The following is a 20,224-nucleotide window of genomic DNA, read 5'->3' as shown; positions in this document are numbered from 1 at the left end:
AAAGTAGTTAAATTAATAAACCAGGATCAGAAGAATTTTTTAGAATTAAAAAAATCCCGTTATTAAAGATACTATATTTGAGACTCTACCTTGCGTAATATTATTTTGTATTGTGGGAAGATTAATATTTTTTAATCTTCTGGATAGGGAGAAATGAATTTAATCAGTTATTCTGAAATGGTAACCCAATGTAGTTTGTAGTTGTATGTATAATTTCATTGTACTTGGCTTAGAATATCATTATTCTGCTTCCTTGTAATTCTAAAATATGTGAATGTATTTTCATGTAGAAATTTTAGTAAGAACAGTTAGACATACTAAACAGAAAGGCAAATGGATGCCATTGTATTGAACTTAATGACAGTATTATCTGCCTGCTTGTAGATAACTCTTTTTTGTTTTAGAGTTTCTTGGAAAAGCAATGCTAGTGCATATTAGAGCAATGCCGCTTTGTTTTTGCAGGAGTCACATAACACACCTCTTTGAAAATGATCGTCATTTTTCTCACCTCTCAACATTGGAAAGGGAGATGGCTTTTCGTACCGAAATGGTTAGTTTTCATGGTATTTATGTAGCATGTTCTTGTGGCATTTATTTGTAGTCTTTTAGAAGTCTGAAAAGTTAAATTTTTTTCTTCTGGGAATTTTCAAAGTTAAGCAGTGGAGGACAGCCTGCCCTTCTACATTCTCTGCCCTTTCCATCTTGCCTCCCTGCAGTGGCTGCCCACCCTCCCACACACACACCCATACACACCCCCTTCTCTCCACACACATACCTCACACACCCCCTTCTCTCCACACACACACACACACACACACACACACACACACACACACACCCCACACACCCCACACCCCCCCTAACCCCCCTTCTCTCCAGGTTTCTTTTTAAAGGGTACCTTGAGCCTAATTTTCTCCTGGATGACTGGATGACTGCAGCTGGGCTGTCAGTGTATCTCCGTCACAAGGCATACAGAGTCTGAGCACTGTGCTGTGCGTAGTTGATGTCTCTCTGTGCTTTACAACTCAGCGTTCTTTGAACTTTCACGCCTGCAGACTGGCACCCTGGCCCGTGGCCCAGAACTGGAGCCCAGGTGGTGGACAGTGGTTGCCAACTCCCCACCTGTGGGTAGCACAGACTTGGGATGGCAGGTGAAGAACACGGTTTCAGCCTATACATTTCTCTTCCAAGTTTCGGGTTTTTTTTTTTCTGTTTATTTTAATATTTTTATTGGTGTGGGGGCCACACCCAGTAGTGCCTATTCCTGGCTCTGTGCTCAGGGGTCACTCCTGGCAGGGCTTTGGTACTGTATGGAGCATCAGGGATTGAATCTGGGTCAACCGCATGTAAGGCAAGCACCCTTCCCTCTGTATTATTTCTCTGGCATGCTGTTTCTTTTTTGAGGAACCCAAGTCAGTTGTCTTATAGAAGTGCCCATGGTAATTCATGTTGCTTTTATATTCCATCATTGCAATGAAATATATTTAATTTATATTCCATTATTGCAAAATCCTGAGAATGGATAGATCAGTAGAGAGAGTTTTGGGGGGTAGAAATGCCTTGTAAGTGGCGCTCTGCACCCTGCATACGGAAGGGCAGGCTGGCAGTGCTCTCGCTCTCTGCGAGGTCAGGATTGAGGAGAGGCTTTGGTGTTGTGCTGATCCTTGTGGGGCACCGGCTCACCCCTGATGAACTCCCTCTTGACACTCTTGAAGAGGGTCCTGTTTCTATTTGGTAATGTATTTCCTTCGAAATTAAACCTGACCATAAGGCAAGTCATAGTAGCTTCCCTGGACGGCTGTAACAGACAGGACAAGGTGTCTGCTTCCAAGCCTGGGTGTTCCTTCTCTCACTGGGCTGGAGTCTGAGCCCTAGACCAGTGGCCACCAGGGTCAGGCCCTCCCTGGACCTCCCAGGACACTCTGCTGTCCCTTCCTTGTCTCCTGCTTTCTGGCATAACTTGCGCTCCTGTGGCTGGGACTACACGTGGGTTAGTGCGCAGCATTGGGCAGCCTCCGGGGGGCCTTTCCTCCTATTTCTCTCTCTCCATCTCCTGCTGCCTCTACTGGATTTAGAGTCTGCTTTACCTCGCTGTGTCTCATCTGATATACCAACGAGGGTCCTGTTTCCAAATACATCCATATCCACAGGGTCTTTGACCACGAAACTTCGGGGGACATTATTTAACCCAGTGCTTACAGTTATAAATGTCATATTAGAAATAATGGTGAGAGCTGGAACACCATAATATTAAGGGTTTTTTTTTTTAATTTATTTTTATTTTTTAAATAAAATCACCCTCAGAAGTTTCCTGAGCCTTAACCTGATGTGTCAGATCTGGTAGAGCTAATGGCACTGGTCCAGGGTGCCCAGGCACAAGTGTATAGAGGCTGCAGCTTGATTTTCTTTTTTTTTTTTTTTGGCTTTTTGTGTCACACCCCTTAATGCACAGGAGTTACTCCTGGCTCTGCACTCAGGAATTACCTTTGGTGGTGCTTGGGGGACCATATGGGATGCTGGGAATTGAACCTGGATTGGCCGAATGCAAGGCAAACGCCTACCCGCCCTTGCTATCTCTCCAGCCTCTGCAGCTTGATTCTTGTTTCTCCCCTTGCCTTCTCAACTCTTCTCAGGCCTTCAGTGCTTGCCAGCGCCCTGGAAAGTTCTTGCCCCCTCTAGGCGTCCAGCCTTGGTGTCTTTCAGATCAGTTCTGTCCCTCTAGCAGGTGGCCTATCCTTCGATCAGACCACCCGGGATTCTGTCCCACCCCTCCTTCCTACCCCACAGGTCTTAGACTGAGCTGGTAATGAGAAAACTAGTCTATAAGATAGTTGGCATTGGAATGTGATTTATAGTGATAGACTACTCTTTAGCCTTCCTGACATATGTGCATTTCCACATGTAAGTCTGGAGGGGAGATGGCAGACAGTGCCTTTCTTTTGAGGTCCACATAAACAAGGGGAGTGTATCTGGTTAGAAACATTTCCTGATTCATGGTAAATTAAGCTCCTTAGTAAATCAGTCATTCTGGTCTCAAAATAGCTTTTTTAACACTTACATTAGTGGGGATTATGGGCTTTTCTTAATCAAGTATGTTGAGTATTTTTCAAATGATGAAACTATTTTTGAAGGTATCTTGAGCTCATTTGTTTTCATTAAGATAAGATCATTAAGATAAGATCATGCTGAAATGTGTAATTTTTTTTGCAACCTAAGAACTTTAGTGATCAGAAATCCGAGAAATTAATTGTAGCTATTAATTGATTACTTTGTTTTTAAAGAACAATGTATTTTGGGTATTTTAAAAGCTAATTAAATGGTTTAGTAATTATGCATTATTTTATTATAACTAACATATGCTTATTTCAGGGCCTATATTATTCTTATTTCAAAACTATTGTGGAAGCACCCTCATTTTTGAATGGAGTTTGGATGATTATGAATGATAAGCTTACTGAATATCCTCTTGTTATTAATACATTAAAAAGGTTCAATCTTTACCCTGAGGTAAGTTACTTTTCCACTTGTGATTTCTAAAAACTTTTCATAGCGATTTTAAAATTTTAATGTTGATTTTTAATTTCAGCTATAGTCAATAATGTTAAATTTTGTTTCTTTTCATAGAAGGATCATTATTGATGATTGTATGATGCAGAAAATCAAGATTTTTTGTGTGTGTGTTTGTAGGGACTGTGGCATGAGAGCACCATTATTTTTATGTTATATGCCAGAAATGTTTTTTGTTTCTCCCTGAAATTCTGTTCTGAACTGAATAGGGTGGGGGTTGGGAGAAGGTGGGTCTGTCTGACACAGACACAGGGAGGCAGGTGGTGATTTCACTAACTTGGGTTTCGCCTGTGCATCCCTGCCTTTACCTGGCACATCCGGGGATTCTCCATAGCCAGGCCAGGATTTGACTTCTCCAGCCCATAGTTCTCGCCGTGAGCCCCCTGGCGAGCTCCCTTCTCATCAGGCTGGGAGTGAGGCAGCACGTGCCTTGCGCCATGGCTGTGGCAGTCCTCAGCTCTGCTCGCTCCCTTTGCCCGTCTCAGTCCCACGCAGTTGGACTTCTACACTTGTGAGTTAGCTCAGTTGATGAATGAGAAGGTGGCTCTAGAGACAAGTGCATGAACACCAAGATTCCATGTTTTCTGACTGGATGTACTGCCTGTTGAGTGCCTCGTGTACCCAGGACTGCTTTTACCATCAGAGAAATGGGACCAGACAGAAGAAGTGGGATCTCACAGCACAGTTTTCAATGCACCACTGTTTATTCCACAAACTTCATTGTGGTCTACTACTTTCTTTTTTTTTTTAATTTTATTTTATAAAGTTGTGCACAATAATTGATTATATTCAATACTTCAACACCAACCCCACCACCATTACACCTTCCCACCCCCATTATTTCAAATTTTCCCACAACCACTCAAGCCTGCCCCACAGGCAGATGCTAGATCATTTATTTTGTATTGCTTGTTATGTATCAACAACTGCTCGCTCCTGGAATTCTAAAATTTTAAATAATTAGGTTCCAGAGAAATCTCTGCAGCAAGCTGGTCATGGCTGTTAATATGATTAAATGGCACCTGGTGGCAGTTTCTGGGCGTGACAGCCAGAACCCAGTAGGGGCAGGGAGATGGGTCCGAGGGGCCTTTTCCTGATCCCTTGAGGCCTAGAGTTTGCAGTCACTGGTCCCGCCTACCTGGGTTTTTCAATAGGTTCTGGAAGATGGTGGCCCCTGGGATTCCTAGGGGCCGGTGGAGGGATAATACCTGCTGTTGTCTAAGGCCCTGAAAGCGGCCTGGGCAAGGTCTGATGGCATCTCTGCAGCAAGTTGCTCAGTTCCGAGGTTCATTTGTGAGTCTCTACTACTTTCTATTTAGAGAAAAATCACTCAGCAGCTTCCTGGAAATCTTGTTCTAAGAGAACAAACAGGGAAACTAAAAGAGTAAATAGAAACAGACCCCCTTGCAGCCCACCCAGGCGCCATTGTCTATCCCACAGACTCCACTGAGAGCTACTAGTTTCTTTTTTAAATTTTATTTTCATAAAGTTGTTCACAGTAATTGTTCATAGTCAACATTTCAACACCAATCCCACTGCCATTATACCTTCCCGCCATCATTATTTTGAATTTTCCCACCATCACCCAAGCCTGCCCATAGGCAGATGCTAAATAATTTATTTTGTATTGCTTGTTATGAATAGTATGAGACGTCACGTGGCCGCGCACTCTTGAAATTCTAAAATTATTAAATATTTGGGCTCTCTCTGGTGTGCTGCTCTCTTCTGAGATTCATTTGTGAGTCTCTGAATCATGGCTGTTAATGCGCTTAAATAGCCTGATTTTGATCTCTTTTGGGATTTATTTATGGGTCTCTGAGACAAGACCGATAAATGAGCTTGTATAGCTGAGCCAGAGGTGTTTTGTGGGGTGGCTCCCACATGCCTAACTTTTGGCCATTTAATATCTTGGGAAATTTGATCCTAAGTTGTTGGGGTCTGGCCAGAGGCACAACAGCAGTTTTTGGGGTATTGGGGAGCCTGAAGGCACCATCAGGCTGCTGATGCCTTTTTGCCCCCAAGGTCCAGGTGGCCTGGGGGCAGCCCCGTACCCGCCGACTTCCCGTGACTTCACTTCCTACTGGCAGCCGAGCCATCGGGGCCTTAGCTGACCCTTCCAGTTGAGGGCAGGTGAGAGGGTCTGTCCAGAAACGGATCTGGTGTAGCACCCCATCAAGATTGCTCTGAGCTTGCTTGTGCCTCTATCTTTTCTTTAGTGACTGCAGTCATCAACTCAGGTCTGTTAGGACACTCCCTTCTTTGCCACTGGTTGGTGTTTTTCCACATAGCTGTTCCAGGCAGTCACGGGGACTTTGCTTTGCGTTGTTTAATGTTTATGAATGAACTTGAAGGAGAATTCACATCTAGAAAATTAGATCTATTCAATGAGACAGAATCTGTTATTTGTTCTAGGACTTACTCCTGGCTCTGTGCTCAGGGATCACTCCTGTCAGAACTCAGGGGACCATATGGGATGCCAGGGATTGAACCCAGGTTGACTGTGTGCAAGGCAAGCCCCTACCTGCTGATTATTGCTCTAGCTCCTCAGCTCTCCATGTGCACTGAATTTTACAGGTTTTAAAACACTACAAATCTTGAATATTTTTTGTTATGTTTTACATAACAAGAAAGCTGTGAGTAAAGACTGACCAGGGAAAAATTTGTGTAGGAGATTGTGAGGCACAGTTTCTGTAGACTAAACCCTTGCTAAGTGGATGGTAAGAAAGGAAGTTTGATAATTATCAAAATCTATAAAAAAGATTTTAGTAATGAGACTGTCAGAGATAGTATCTTTTCTGTCTCTTTCTTTTAATAGGTAATTTTAGCCAGCTGGTACCGGATCTATACAAAAATAATGGATTTGATTGGCATTCAGACCAAGACATGCTGGACGGTCACACGGGGCGAAGGACTCAGCCCTATTGAGAGCTGTGAAGGCAGGTTTCTTCTGTGGGAGTCCCCTTTGCCTCTTGCAGGATAGACCAGCACAGACTTCCGAATAACAGTAGTTTTGGGTGCAGGGCATAGCCCAGGGTAAAGACACTTGCCTTGCCTGCTGGTGACCTTGGTTCCACCCCTCATCTCTGATTCCTGGCACCACATATGGTCCTTTCAGTACCTCCAGGAGTAAGCCCTGAACACTGCCGAGTGTGGCCAACACCTCCTACCCCACCCTCTTGTCCATGGGCCACAGCAACATGGTTCAGTGTCCTGGGCTCCACAGGAGAGGAGTGTGGCTGGCGCATAGCAGAGGTGGTGCCTTTCCTGTGGGCTCCTGGGCTTAGCTGAAGCTTGGAGCCCCCTACAGCCCACCCCTATTGCCTTTGCTTGCATCATCCTGGGCTTTTCTAATGCAGAGCACTGCAGGGTGGCTAGGAGTATCCCCTGGGGCTTGGGGCTCCCAGCCGGACACTGTCCGACTTGCTGTAGAAGCCACATCCCTGGGGCTGGAGTGATAGTACATGGGTAGGTGTTTGCCTTGCACATGGAGGACCCATTTTGAACCATCCTGCATGGTTCCCTGAGGCTACCGGGAGTGAGTCCTGAGTGCAGAGCCAGGAGTAGCCACTGAATGTGGCCCAATGTGCCCCCCCAACAAAACAAACAACAAAAAACCCCAAAGGAGCCGCTTCCCCTGTCCCTGCCATGTCTTTCGTGATCAGCCCAGCCTAGCCGCACTTAGACTGGCACAGGCCCTGTCGCTCAGGGGGTGCTGGGAAGGAGTTCTCGCTGTGTCAGAGCCTCTGGCGAGCGCTGGGGAGACGCAGCCCTGCAGGGGTCTCGCAACATTTCCTTTTTTTTTTGGCTTTTTGGGACACACCCTGTGATGCACAGGGGTTACTCCTGGCTCTGCACTCAAGAATTACTCCTGGCGGTGCTCAGGGACCTTATGGGATGCTGGGATTCGAACCCGGGTCGGCCTTGTGCAAGGCAAACGCCCTCCCCGCTGTGCTTTTGCTCCAGCCCCGGGCACCATTTTCAAGGGTGCACATTTTAATACGAATTTCCAGGTACTTGAAGTCATTTATAGTGAGAGCATGTTCTGTTTATTTTGAAAGGATTGGGAGATCCTGCTTGCTTTTATGTTGCTGTGATCTTTATTTTGAATGGATTGATGATGGCGTTGTTCTTCATATACGGCACATATTTAAGGTAAGGCCGATGGGAATATTTTAGTATGTGTTTGTGATGATGTCTACTAGAATAATAAAAAAATATTTAACATAGCTCATTTTTATAACAATAGCCTTTTTATGCATTTACTTGTGGTTATAAAATTATTTCCTGTTGAACAATTTTATCATTGACATGGTCACCAAACTGAAAATAATTGAAGATCAGTAAGTGAAGCATGGTAATGGTATTTGATACATTTTAAATGTTTATAGTCATTTGAACATAAGTCAGATGTTATTTATATAAAGTATAAGGGAACATTAATTAAATGGTGTTAATGGCTCTTTGCTAATATTAAAATAGAAATTATTTTATGCAGATAGTTTAAATGTGATCTAATTTACTTCATAGTTGAGCAACATTTTCAAAATTAAAGATTACCAAGTTTGCTAAGGGTTTTAAATATTCATTTAGAGACAAGGCACTTAACCAATCTTATATGTACCATTTAGAATTTTATTTTTTCTAGTTTCTGCGCACTGTAGTACAAAAGTAAGAGCATTATGTCCCCGAGTTTCAGTCTCTGGTAATGAATGTGAGTCATTATTCTGTTATCATTATTCCTTGCTTTGGCAGCGTGACATTTCTGTTGGAGGTCCCCAGGGATCACTGGAGTTCTTATCTCAGAGTTTGAGTATGTAGCAAGTGCTTGATAAATATTTGCCAGATGAGGATATAATTATGAGATGATTTCAAACACTTTTTATATATAGATGTCAGGTATTTTGATGTTACTATTTCTAACTTAGCCCCAAGGAAGTTCTTTTAATTATTTGATTGGGAGAGAACGAAAATGAATATACATGATTAGAAGATAATTTGGAAAAGACAGTTTTTGAAACAAGATACAAAGACCTCACCGGAAGTGTTCGGTGGCAGGAAAACAGGCTGCCTGAGGGGAAGTGGAGCCAGTGTGCCTTGTTCTGTGGTGAGCCCAAGTCAAATTTCTTGATGAGAAACTTGAGAGAATCTGTTTGTTTTGTAGTCACCTGTCTATCTTAGAAATGGCTATTGCGGGTGGGAGATTACAGTTTAAGAGAAGTTAAAATATGATACATGGCATTGCTAAAATCTGATCTATAGTTGTATTTCCTAATTGAAAAATTTTAAACATTAAAGTGGGCCCTTAATATCATTTCCATATAATGCCTGTGATGACCATTAGCCGGGAGCCATGTCTGCTGCAAATATGACGTGATTTTGGGTTTTGTGGAGGGGGCTTCTGAAGATTTCTCAGTCTCCAGCCCCCATGGTTTTCATCTTGCTCTCCACATGTGTTGGTTCACTTAGGACAGAGAAGCTACCATGTGAGTTCCTCCTGAGACTCCGGGAGCATGTTGGGGCTGGTGGCAGTTAGAGTCCTATAACCGGAGAAATGTGTTTTGTGTGGAGGGTTGCTTGAAACCAGACTTGGAGGATCAGGGCATTTTGAATGGGTGGAGGGGAAGAAAGTTCCAAGCAGAAACCTGACCTATGGGAAGAGGATCTCAACATTCCTGGGATGGACGCAGGCTAGTGGAGGTGGCACGGTAGAAGCACCCAGCGCCAGAATGGTCTGAAGCCTAGTCCAAACTAGGTGAGAAAGATGAGGATGATGATGATGAGGAGGAGGAGGATGAATAGGCTTCCTCTGCATCTGAAAGTAGAACATTCCTTTTTGCTATGATTTGGCAGGTTATTTGCAAGGTCTGGAAATATGACATATTTCTATATTTATTTCATATACAATAATGATGATAGTGTTCTCAGACCACAGAAAGTAACCTATCAGTTTATACCAGTTAGCAACATTCTTGCTTTTGGGGGAAAAGCAGGGACTCTCCAGTAGTGCTGCGGGTCACCTTGGCTATCTGTATGCCAGCAGTGCCACAGGTCACCTTGGCTATCCGTATGCCAGCAGTGCTGGGACCCACCTTAGCTATTCATATATCAGCAGTGCTGATACCGCCTGGGCTATATGTTTACCAGCAGTGCTGAGACACCCCCCCCCCCCAAGGCTAACATATACCTGCAGTGCTGGGATCCACCTTGGCTATACGTGTACCAGCAGTGCTAAGACCCCTTGGGCTATACATATACCAGCAGTGCTGAGGGTCACCTTGGCTATACCCAGCAGTGCTGGGGGCCACCTTGACTGTACCCATCAGTGCCAGGAGAGCATGTGGTGCCGGGAATCAGCAATGTTGGGAAGAGCACGTGGTGCCTGGGATGGAGGCTGGCCTGTCCATGCCAGGCATGCCCTCCGCCCCTTTGAGCTGACTCTCTGGCCTCATTATGCTCTACTTTCTGTTGTGAAGGGGATGACGAACACGGGCCTGGGGACCTGTCAGGGGTGCAGCAACGGGGCTTGATATCTCCGAAACCCTTCCCCCCCACTGTGGCACTTGATATCGCTGAAACCCTTCCCATCTAACTCCTAGACTCACTTGGGGGATTTTTTTCTAACTCATTCTAACATTGGGATTTTAAAATCAGTTTAGTGGGCTGGGCCAAACATTTCTTTTTTAAAAAATATGAGAAAGCAAAGAATTCAAACTTGAGTAGTAGATTGTAACAAGCAATCTGTAGCAGGAGGGGCGGCTCTCTTTCCCTTGGTGCATTGGGGCTGGGCCCGGAGGCTGGCTGTGGTCACGTGGCACATGCCTCACCCCTGCTTTCTGGCCTGTGCCCCGCAACTGCTGAGCACGTATAGGCAGCGGAGGGCTGCCCCGGGGCCAACTTGGCGCTGGAGACCCAGGTCCATGCTCAGCCGCGCCGCTCCAGCTCGCTCTGCCTCCTCTCAGCTTCTCTGGGCACTGAATGACCCCTGCCCCCTGCCCAAGCACTTCCCTAAGTCGAACGCAGGCTTCCCGCATCCTGCCCGGGGAGCCCTGCCCGCTGAAGGGGTGCTACCCGCCCAGGTCTCACCTGGCAGGTCTGGGCACAGATGCGCCTGTGGCGATTCCGCTTTATACAAAGTTGAGTGAAATTTCTATCTGTCTTTCCTATCAGCTTTAAAAATTCCATTTAAAAATGTTTTTGACATGCATATTTTTAGAGAGCTCAAATTACTAGTTACTTAGTAATGTTTTCTTTCTGGATGGCAAGTTTAGTCATGCTTCTAATTTTATAAAGGTGGGATACAGCGTCAGACCTCTGAGTGCCCATGGGTTGAGAGTGAAGGGGATTTTACACAAAATGGCGCTAGACGCTCTAGATAAATAGTGTTCTATTGAGGGGCGAGGTGAGATTTGTCTGGTAGATTAGGAATTCACAGGTAGGTCGACAGTGGCGTTTCTAATCAAGAGGTGTTATTTACTTTTAAATAATCTCAACGAAAGTTATCTGAAGTCAGGCAAACCAATTGAACAGAAATGGAGGTAGGATGGAAAATTAAAAACACAACCAGATAGTGAAGTTGGGCCGACCGCCGAGCCCTCAGCCAGTGTCTGCCCTCAGACGTCCATCCTGGCAGCCCAGGGTTACCATCTGGGCTGCCTAGGACTGGACTTGAGTCAGCTTCGTGCAGGACAAACCCCTCCACGGCCCTTTCCTCCCGGGGTCCGTCTCCCCCTCTCCCTTCTCATCCTCTCTCTCCCCACTGGCCGCCTGGCTCTGCTCTCTGGCACCTCTGATGGCGGGGTGCTCTGGGTGCAGGCTAGGAGGGGAAGGAGCATGTGTGGGGTCCGTTCTCCCGGCTGGTCTGAGTAACCCCCTGAGCTGCATTTCTACACAAATACCTCGTGCTGTGTAGACAGAGCTGCTGTTACAAGTGCAGAAATAATGGCATTTTTGTTTCATAGAGTCTAAATTATTCCACAGAAAAATATTTCTTGAAAGGCTCTAGACGTCACACTCGTCTCTGTAATTGATTTCCAAGAGTGCCGAGATGGCTGTGCGCCTTGCTCTTAGGCTGTCCCCTTAGTGTGAGGTGTGTCTGTTCGTTCTCTCGTGTTGCCAGGTATCAGGACCCTGATTTGCTCTTGTTTTCAGTGCACAGGCATATGGTTTTCTAAGTATTCTGATGGCTTCTTTATCAGTTACATTTTTGAGAGTCATTCTTGGTGCTTTAAATAGCAGTGGGAATGGAAGGTAGCACTGCGCGTGGGAACCTCCCCGTCATCACAGACCTCTGTGGAATTGGCTTACTGAAAACCCATTGTTTAGATGGGTCATTGGTTAGCTGTATTTCTGTGTGTGTGTGTGTGTGTGTGTGTGTGTGTGTGTGTGTGTGTGTGTGTGTGTGTGTGTGTGAGTGCATGTAGGTCTCAGGGAGCTCTGAAATGGGTCAGGAGGCCCCAGGCCAATAGGCACCAACGATGCACCTGCTCCCTCCAAAGGCACAGGGGATGCCCGGGCCACCCCTGCAGTGCTGGGGCCCTCCCGGGCCACCCACAACCCTGCTTGGCAGCCTCTATGTTGGCCCAGGATGCTTAGGAGCCATGGGAACAGAACCGGATCAGTAGGCATGCACTCGGCCACTGTCCTCTCCCCTTCCCCCAGCCTTGGGAAGCTTCTCTGGTGGTTTTTAAGCTAAATGAAGACACAACACTGTTACATTTGGCGAGTCAGAACATCTGTGTGAATGTGATCTGAAAATGTTCATGACTTTTCCCCCTCATAACTATTGTCTGACCCGTACCAGTAGCCCCAAATGACTGTAGTGAACCCCTTTTTTGTTGTGTTTTCACAGCTGGATGTGTTATTTTCTAGTATCTTCTGGAACTTTTGTGTGCGAATCAGTTTCCGGTTCTCTGGCACTGTTGGATCAAACACATTGCAGTGCTTTGCCCCACCCAGCTCCGGCTCTTCCTTGGTGGTTCGGAGAAACTTAGCTGCACATGAACCCACCTATTCTGACTGTGGCCACATGGGAAAGTTGTTCATTGCCACGTCAGGGTGTAACGGTTTCTGGGTTACTTGAGATTCTTCCTTGTTGATTGTAATTGCCTGATATTTTGTTTCCCTGAGGTTTCTGCACACTGCGTGGTGCCGGTCATTAGCTGAACTGTGAATCATGGTCCACTTTGCCCAGTGTGTGAAATCCTGTCTTTGAATTCTGCCCCCACCCCACAGGGTTTCCCTCCTGGCGCCTCTGCCAAGGGTCTCTGGGCCTGCTGCCCAGCCGCTCTCCCAGGTGCTGGCCCCTCGGCCCACTGTCGGCTTCTTCCTTCACACCTTCCCCATGGACAGCCAGACCTGCAGAGACTCCTGGGAGTCTGTGCAGAGAACAGACAGGAAGGCCGGTCTTTCGTGTCCGGCTTCACCTTCCCTTTGCCTCTGATTTGCTTTGCCTTCGGAGCTGTCCCTTCAGAGTTTTGAAGACTGTTGATTCAGTGTAGGGTTTTGAAAGTTTGGCTTCTTTGCCTTATCTGCTGCTCTCACTCTAGTGTCCTCGGGGTCATGTAGAGTAGCTGCTGTTTCGTTCTTTCTGTTGGTCACCTTGTGGCCTCAACCATCTGAACTCATGTGTCTTTTGTTCTGGGGAAAACGTTCCCATTTTATTTATGCACAACTTTCTCTTCTCCATTGTCTCTGGTTTTGTTACCCCCACCCAAAACCCTATCATTAGAGTTTGGAACTCTTGCATTGAAATCTGATTTTCTTAGGTTCTTTTCCCGTCTTGGTTTTTCATGTGTTGTCTGCATGACCTGGTTCCCCCGGAGAGTTTTTCTCTCGTTTTCATGTGGGTAATAGCTCCTTAGCCCAGAGTCTGGCTGAGTCTGGTTGTAGAAGCGGGATGGTCAGAGTGGTCCTTGTGGTCAGTGAGTTGTGTTGCAGAGACCCTGCCTTCAGCTTCTTTTGGGGGGAGCCTGGGCCCTGTCCAGCGGCCTCAGCAGACGCCAGTGGAGGTACTGTCTGCTCAGACCCCCGCAGAGCAGAGGTGGTTCCTGGTACCAGGCAGCAAATAGCTCATTGCTCTCTGGGTCTCACCCTCAGATGCTCTCACTGTGGGCGGCTGCCTGGCCTGCATGCTTGCCCCACCCCGGCCTGTGGCGCTGAGGCGGTTTAGGGAGCCTTCATGCTCCCTCATGAACTCCTCTCTGCTCGGTGCCCTGGCTTCTTGGGTTTGTTCCTCATGTCCTCTTCCCATTTCTTCTTTACCCCTTTCTGCCTCCGCTGAGTTTCCCATTTCCTTTTGGCCCTTGTGAGGAAGCCTTTGGTCCTTCTGCTTCAGTCTTTCCCAGGGTGGCCAGTGCGACCGTGGACAGCCCTGCAGCCCCGGTCACTCCATCCTGTCATGGCACTCAGCCTCCAGGGGGGCCTGAGCAGTTTCTCCCTGCAGTGGGAAAGGGGGGCCAAGTCTGTCGCCTCCACCCTTGTTACTTAGTTATCCAGGTGCGTTTCTCCTGAGAGAGGAGCCAGCCAGCACAGAATATGGAGCCCTCACCTCCCGGCTCTGCACTGCTACCTTCTTGGCTCTCTGAAGTCTCAGGTTGGCTTGCGATAGGGAGGTTTGTGTTAGCTGCTACCGAGAGGATCCCACCCGCACGGCAGAGCCTGGCAAACTCCCCGTGGCATATTCCATATGCCAAAAACAGTAACAAGTTTCACCATGGAGACATTACTGGTGCCCGCTCGAGCAAATCAAGCACCGGGACAACAGTGCTTTATTTCTAGATATGTCCCCGAGGCCTGAACACCAGGTGATGGGAGGGAACCTAGGGACACTGGTGCCGGGAAATGTGCACTGCTGGAGGGATGGGTGTTGGAGTACTGTATGACTGAAATCCAATCTTGAACTGCTTTGTAGGGGTCTCAGACTGATTCAATAAAAAAGTTAAAAATAAATAAATTACGAATCACGAATCACAAAATCCCGTTGATCGTCGAGTTGCTCAAGTGGTCTCAGTAATCTCTCCATTCATCCTGTCCCTGAGATTTTAGAAGCCTCTCTCCTCTCGGCCTTCTCAATGATGCCGCATTGGAGGCTCTTTCAGGGTCAGGGAATGAGATTCAGTTGGTTACTGGCTTTGGCATATGGATACACCATGGGAAGCTTTGTGAGGCTGTCCCATTTGGGCAGGAAGCTCTCAGTACCTTGCTAGTTTCTCCCAGAGGGAAAAGTAGATTATAAGATATCGCGCGACTGCTTTTCGATGCTTCTGGGAACTTGCTTTTAAGTCTCTGGATGTTGGATGTGGGATTACACACACCTGGGTTGCTTTGCCAGTGCCTTCATGTGTGAGGCTTGTCCGAACGTGTGGAGAGGGGCCTTGAGCATGGCTGTGGCTAGGTTCCGGTGGTCTTCAGCTGCCGGGAGCTCTGCTCGGGGTGGGGAGGGAAGCTGGAGCCCATCCCCTCCGAGGGGCCCCGGGGAAGACAGCCAGGCGTGCGGGCAAGAGACTCTCTCTTATTATTATAAACAATAATAATAAAAAAATGAATTTATGCAAGAAAACTTGGTGCTGATCCTGGGCTGGTTTCAACTTTCTTAGGTAAGTAGAGGTGAAAAAAACCTCTAAGGCCAGTGATACTTTTTAAACTGTCATGATTGGTTTTAGTCTCCGTGACACTTAAGGACACAGGAAAAGGCAGTTAGAAAATTGATCTTTAAGGTCCTTCACATCTTTTCTCTCTTCTGAGGAAATTGAGGCTCAGAGGTTTATGAGTACATGTAGAAAGTGTTTAGAAATCTTCAGATCTTTCAAATTTTGCATATTAGGAGCTTTCTAACAGTTGGTAAAAGTACAGAAGAAATGAATTTTAATCAGTAAGGTGTGTTGGAATATCAACTGGTAAACTAGTAGAAGTAACTGCTCTGAATACTGCATCTTTCCTGGGTACCACAAGAAGTGGTCTAAGTGGTCTTTGTGGATGGGGAACTAAGGGTAATTGCTTGGCCCTCTGAGACCCATATCACAGTGATTGCACCTCCGAGTATTTCTCGGCAAATAGTACGAGGAATAATTCATTTTCAAGGCATTCTCCCTCGGGCAGTGCGAGAGTGCCCGGGAACCCGCTTCCCTCCAGTTCATGTGCTCAGTCTAGTCAGGCTGGGCCTGGCTGCTGTCTGCTGAGTTTGAAGCAGGTCACTGCACTGCTTCTACACCGAAGAGCCTGTTCCCAGGGGTTGGGCAGCTGGAGTGTGTGGGGGGGCAGGGAAAGGGGTCCTCGGATGTGGATCTGACTCTGCAGTCCTTGCCCTCTTCATCCCTGCCTTTGTGTTTACTCTGACTCGAAACAAAACAAGGTTGTGACATTTCCACTTGAGCCCTCTTTGTTCCAGGGCCTTTCTAGACGGAATTTTAATGTTGCATTCCCAAAGTCGTCCTGTGGTTTTGGGGTTTTGAGATTAGAACCAGAATGGTGTGTCTTTTTGAGATTAGAACCAAAATGCTGCAGTGACCGTGAAGATATAGTGTGTGTTCTCCAAGTCAGATTGGAAAGATGTTGTGGCTAGGACACCTAGCTTGTCAGTTTCATGTATGCCCAGCATGCTTGGAGGACAACCAGAAGTAGCTGGGAGCCAGTTGAGGGAAGGCTGCTGCGCTGGCACCAAGGCACTGTGACGCCGAGCTGGGAGGGGCTGACACACCACAGCCCCCTCGTACTCTGCAGGCTCTGACAGCTGTTAGAAGTGTCTGGGTTTACATGGGTTGCTTACGGTGGTCTTTAGGGTACTAGTTACAAAAGGGACACATTTCAAAGGGATGTGGCCTCAAAATATGTGTTTATATTTAGGAAATAAGTATTTAGGGTGGACATATACAGATATTGATGGAATGTATATGATGTGCCCCAAGAAAAAGTTTGAGAAATGCTGAAGGACAGGTCAATAAATGGCTCCAAAGAAGACAAAAATGAAGCAGAGAGCAAGATCTGTTTGCCCTGTGCAGTTCAGCTGTCGGTCGCGCTCAAGGGACTTTCACAGCTCCTGCCACTTGTGACTGCAGCTGCTCTTCTCTCTTGCAGTGGCAGCCGCCTCGGAGGGCTCGTGACAGTGCTGTGCTTCTTCTTCAACCACGGAGAGGTAGGTGGCCTGCCCGCCCCAAGCTTGCCATGGGATTTCACTCGGAAAAACACATTTCTTCTCTAGGGGGTCAGTCGAGTATTTTTAAAGAAAATAGACATAGAGAGAAAGGTTGATTTTTAACTTTATAAATCTATAGGAGCATTCAGACATGTTTGTGAGTACTTTGTTTTCTGTTTAAACCTTGACATTTACACTTGCTTAATGATAACCTGTTCTTTTGTCCGTATCGTAGCTCAGTGATTGGAAGGAACAGTGGTGTATATCACTGGTTTTTAGTTCTGTTTGGTTTTGATTTGAATAATGTATTAGTTTCTCGGAGTGAATAAAGCGTACACTAGGAGTCATGCCCACGGACCCTGGGGAGGAGCAGGGCCACTCTCGGAACCTCTCAGCCCAGTGCTGTGGACCTGACAGGTGTTGTCTGCAGGGTGAGCGGGCTGCTGGCTTGGGATGCCCAGTGCCGTGTGCCACACCTGGCACAGACTGCCTCAAACGCATATGCCTTGCAAACATAGGAAACATGGTGCTTGCACCCAGTTGTCTGCCCAGATCTCGCTCTGTCCTCCTTTTTCTCGCTCTGTCTCTCTGTCTCTACTCTCACCTGTCAGAGGCGTGTTGTACACCCAGAGCCATGACCTTGGCCTGAGATCTGTTCGTCTTATGATTTAAAACTCTGGGGGCTGGAGGGATGTAGAGGGATTAAGGTGTTTCCTTTTCGAGTAGAGGGCCCAGTTTGATCTTCAGCATTACACAGTCCCCCACCAAGCACCCAGTGTGGCTTATGCCTCCCACCCCCCAGCACACCTACCCTCTGAAAGCTCCTGTTTTAGCTATGCTAGAATCTGCAGTTTGCAGTGGCTGTCCCTCACTCCATTGCACTAGAACTTTGTACTGTATGTGTAGTGTGTTTCCATTTGGCTGTGTTCATTGTGCTCTTTGATAGACTTTCCCAAATCTTGCAGAGAACATTATATTACATCTATGAATTTGTGTGTTTCTGAGGTCTTAATGAAAGAGCATTGCTAGAAGTAGACTGGATCTGGCTTACTCGTGTTCAGGTCCAGCCCTGGCATTACCTCTGTGAGTCTGTGGAAACCGCCCGTAAAGGAGCATAATGAATAACCCCTGGATGGGATTATTGCAGAGATAAAATAAATTAGTAAATGTAAAGTGCCCAGAACAATGTCTGGTACATGGTAGCTACTGTGTAATTGTAGAACTGTCATTATCAGTCTTATGTTGCAATTCTAATGTAAATTTAATGTACCAATGAATTCCTTCTACTCCATTAATCATAGTTGTAAATGAATTTCTAGTAATACTTCTCTGTCCAGTTTACTTTTATGGGAAGTTGTTTAAGACTGAAAGAAAATGAAGGTTTGTTTGCTTTGTGTGAAGTCACTTAATCCTTCCATGAATTAATTCTCAAAGTGTCTTCAGTATTTGAATAAATACATGTTGAAAAGCTTTAAGGGTAGTGCTTTAAAACCTAAATGTAGTGTCAAGGTGGAACTTAAAAAAATATTCAGTAGGTTACTAATGGATATAGAATTAACTCTTAGCACTTACAATCAGAGAAATTTCAAACAAGTATGCTTAGCGCATTTGACAAATGATTGCAATATAACATCAATTAATTGATTTGGCTTGATTTTTGAGGGAAAAATTATCTCAAATGTGAATGCTGCTTGTGGACCATGAAATAATTAGTAGCACAGATTCTGTGAAAATGCCCTAAAATTAGGACATAACTTCTTAACAGTTAAAGAAAGGAACATTGAGCACTCACATTTAGCATGTTAGATGATTGAAAATTTTCAAGTAAAGGTGAACATTTAAAGACTATTCCTTTCAAATAAAAAGGTCAACTGTATCACTGTCAGTATAAATTAGAGGTTAGAAATGTATGTATGTTTTCCTTATAATTATGATACATTGTACAAACATGATTTTCTGCAAAGACTTTATTTTATGCCAGTAAAATACTATTTAATAGTAAATTACTATTTATTTCATTTCTCAGGTCAAGAGTTTTCCAGTTTTATAGTTTTCAAAGCTACTTTGTGTGTTTAAACAGATTCAGACTCACATTCCACTGGGGAAAGGTAAACTAAAGATGGTGAAATGGGAATTGGAGTTTACTGAAACAGTCGAGTAGCAGCTCAGACTCTTCTCTCACTGGTGGTAGTGTGGGAAAGTATTTTGATTTGTGACGTTAAAGTTGAAGTTGTAAACTAACTTTGAACTAAATGATGATAAATCAAGTAATTAAAAGCGACTTTATTATATTTTTATATCTGGCTTCCAAGGTTTGTAGTTGTTTCCATTTATCAGTCTTATCAGATGTTGGTTCTGTTCTTATTAATTGCAAGGACAAAAACGAACAGTTTTGCTGTTTTAAATGCTTACTTAAAAAATAAAATCTGTGCTACATAGCAAGGGTTAATAGTACAGGAATTTTAACATGCTGCTTGAAAAGTATTTGGATGAGAATATTAAAAACAAAACAGGCAAACATCCTCCACCCTCCAATCTTTTTCTCTTAAGCTTTGGAGCAGATAAAAACACTATATATGAAATAGCTTCGTTCAGGTTTTTCATTATGAGATTAAAATATTTTTACCAAATTTATCTCATAGTTTTTAATATAAAACATTGACAACATGTATAATTATATGCATGTGCAAATTCCATACAAAAAGGGAAGATACCAGGTTTTGTTTATATGGTTTGGGGACCCCACACCTGACTGTGCTCAGGGGACTCCTAGCAGTTGTCTGGGGACCACTTAATGGTACCAGAACTTGAACCCAGGTTGACTGTATATGAGGCAAGTACTATATTATCTTTCCAGCTCTTAAATTTTTAAAATATATAAATGTTTTGCCATAGGGCCATATGTAATGAACCCTTTCTATTATCTACAATGTGTCTTATCCATATTAGTTTCTTAAATATAGTTTAGCTAAGCTGAACAAAATACATAATAGAAATGTGCATATTTCTTGGTCCCTATCGCAATTCTGTTGTTTATGTACAGCATTCTCACCCACTTTGAAACTCCCATACATCCTATAGTTGTGGATGGAAGATATGGCAGAAGTCATAAAAATAGGACTGAAAAGCTGTGTTACTCTCAAGAGGGTTCTGAGTTTCTTGATAATCAGTAAGTTTCCTGTTAACCAGTAATCACTCTGAACTCAGCCCAGCCATCACATGTAACTCTTGGCTATGTACATGGCATTTCAGAACAACACCTTTGTTAGTGTTTTACAATGACAAGTGCAGGGGCTTTCCTGCCAGTCTGTGGGGCTTGCTTCTCCTTCCTTCTTTTCCATGTTACTGATCCTCCTTCTATTCTTTTGCCTCTTCATTTCCTTTTCCTCCAGAGGTAAGTTTTTTGCTAAGTTGTTTATTTTGTTTTATTATGCCTCATTTACACAAATACTCTGTGCGCCTGCTGTGTGCCAGGTAAATCCTGGGGATGTGTCAGCATGTTGAACAAAGATATACTGCTCAAGCTTG

General features: G+C 45.2%; 1 protein-coding gene across 1 annotated transcript in view; it reads left to right on the top strand.

The window, feature by feature from the left end:
* The window catches only part of DPY19L1 (dpy-19 like C-mannosyltransferase 1), an 83,267-nt gene that overhangs the window by 12,271 nt on the left and 50,772 nt on the right, over positions 1 to 20,224 (top strand). Inside the window, exons 3-7 of the mRNA XM_055135013.1 lie at positions 463 to 550; positions 3,370 to 3,507; positions 6,383 to 6,503; positions 7,626 to 7,719; positions 16,639 to 16,696. Coding sequence (XP_054990988.1) covers positions 463 to 550; positions 3,370 to 3,507; positions 6,383 to 6,503; positions 7,626 to 7,719; positions 16,639 to 16,696 — 499 coding nt within the window. The remainder of the gene's footprint in view (positions 1 to 462; positions 551 to 3,369; positions 3,508 to 6,382; positions 6,504 to 7,625; positions 7,720 to 16,638; positions 16,697 to 20,224) is intronic.

Source organism: Sorex araneus, chromosome 1 (genome assembly GCF_027595985.1).
Source record: "Sorex araneus isolate mSorAra2 chromosome 1, mSorAra2.pri, whole genome shotgun sequence".
NCBI classification, from domain to species: domain Eukaryota; kingdom Metazoa; phylum Chordata; class Mammalia; order Eulipotyphla; family Soricidae; genus Sorex; species Sorex araneus.
Note: the sequence above shows the minus strand (reverse complement) of the source record. Positions and strands in the feature narration are given on the sequence as shown.